We start from the raw sequence: 1,557 nt of genomic DNA on the forward strand, positions 1-1,557 counted from the left end.
CCTAGTAATAGCATTAGATATAAAAAATGCATTCAACTCAGCAAACTGGTATTGCGTCATAGCTGCCCTACAGGAAAGAAGATTTCCACATTATTTGATTAATATAGTGGCTAGTTATTTTACCGGCAGGAAACTGAGGTATGTTACGGATAACGGGTGCAGGGAGAGGCTGATCACTGGAGGGGTACTTCAGGGATCAGTCCTAGGCTCTACGCTGTGGAACGTAATGTACGACGATATCCTGAGATTACCTCTTCCAGAGGGAGCATCCATCGTGGGTTTTGCAGACGACATAGCGATAACTATCGTGGCGAAAACTCTAGAGGGAATTACCGCTACTGCAAATAAAACCACCGACATGATCAAGAGGTGGTTGCGGTCAGTGGATTTAGAGCTGGCGGAAGAGAAAACAGAAGCGGTATTAATCTCTTCGAGGAAGAAAATTGAGAAAGTGACTATCCAAGTCGGAGACACGAGAATACAGTCTCAAGAACCAATAAAATACCTAGGAGTGATGATAGACTGCAGACACTCGTTTCAACGTTATTTGCAGTACACGGCCGAAAAGGCAGCGAAGGTAGCAAAGTCGTTGACGTGCTTACTGCTAAACTTGCGCGGCCCTAGGCAAGCCCGTAGGAAGCTGATCGCAGATGTGGTAACGGCGACAATAATGTATGGCTCTTCTGTGTGGAACAACGCTTTCGTTATCCCGTCATACACGAGGGACATACAAGCAGCATACAGGCTATGCGCTCTAAGGGTGTGCGCCGGATATCGGACGGTGTCGGAGGACGCGGCCCTGGTTATCGCTGGTATGATGCCAATCGATCTGCGTGGTAAAGAAGGTCTGTATAGAGCCGAATTTCGCAGACTGCCAGCTGAAGCGGCTAAGCAGCGAGTAAAACAGCGTCTGTTGTACGAGTGGCAGGAGCGCTGGAGCAGAGCAGGTAAGGGTAGGTGGACGCATCGACTCATACCAGACTTACGGCCCTCGGTGAATAGGCAACATGATGAGGTCGACTTTTATTTGACCCAGGTATTTAGCGGCCATGGTTGCTTTCAGTTCTATCTGAATAGATTTAAAATAGAGCAGGACCCATTATGTAGTTTTTTAAGTGTATCGAAGACGCTGAACATGTTCTCATTGTCTGTCCGAAATACTATAACGAACGACAGAGACTACAGACGTAAATTGGAGTGTTACCTCTCCCCGACAATCTTGTGACAAATATGTTGCATGACATCAAAATATGGAAGGCGGTAGGAATGTTCGCCGCAAACATTATGCGTAAACAAAGACACGAAGAGCGTCATCGTAGGCTTTTAAGTAGTGCCTAAACGGCTACCCTCCTTGTGAAGGTATACCTAAACGGTCGTGCCGCAGAGTAGGGAATAGGAGAGGTGGTTTTTAGCGGGTTAAAGTCTCGCACAGCCCTAATGGGCGCCTTTTGATGGTCTTCCACCTCACAAAAAAAAAAAACCACACACACACACACACACACACACACACATACACAACACCATCCCTCACGTCTACTACACATTCCACATGACACT

At 46.9% G+C, this 1,557-nt stretch overlaps 1 protein-coding gene across 1 annotated transcript; it reads left to right on the forward strand.

Annotated features, from left to right (window-relative positions):
• Nucleotides 1-226: 226 nt before the first annotated feature.
• On the forward strand, nucleotides 227-947 carry LOC119643060 (the record flags this gene model as incomplete). The annotated part of the gene is made up of 1 exon (XM_038042411.1): nucleotides 227-947. A coding segment is annotated over exon 1 (721 nt), but the record flags the coding sequence as incomplete, so codon positions are not given.
• Between the last annotated feature and the right edge of the window lie 610 nt (nucleotides 948-1,557).

The sequence above is a fragment of the Glossina fuscipes genome, unplaced genomic scaffold (genome assembly GCF_014805625.2).
Source record: "Glossina fuscipes isolate IAEA_lab_2018 unplaced genomic scaffold, Yale_Gfus_2 51229, whole genome shotgun sequence".
In the NCBI taxonomy this organism is placed as follows: Eukaryota; Metazoa; Arthropoda; class Insecta; order Diptera; family Glossinidae; genus Glossina; species Glossina fuscipes.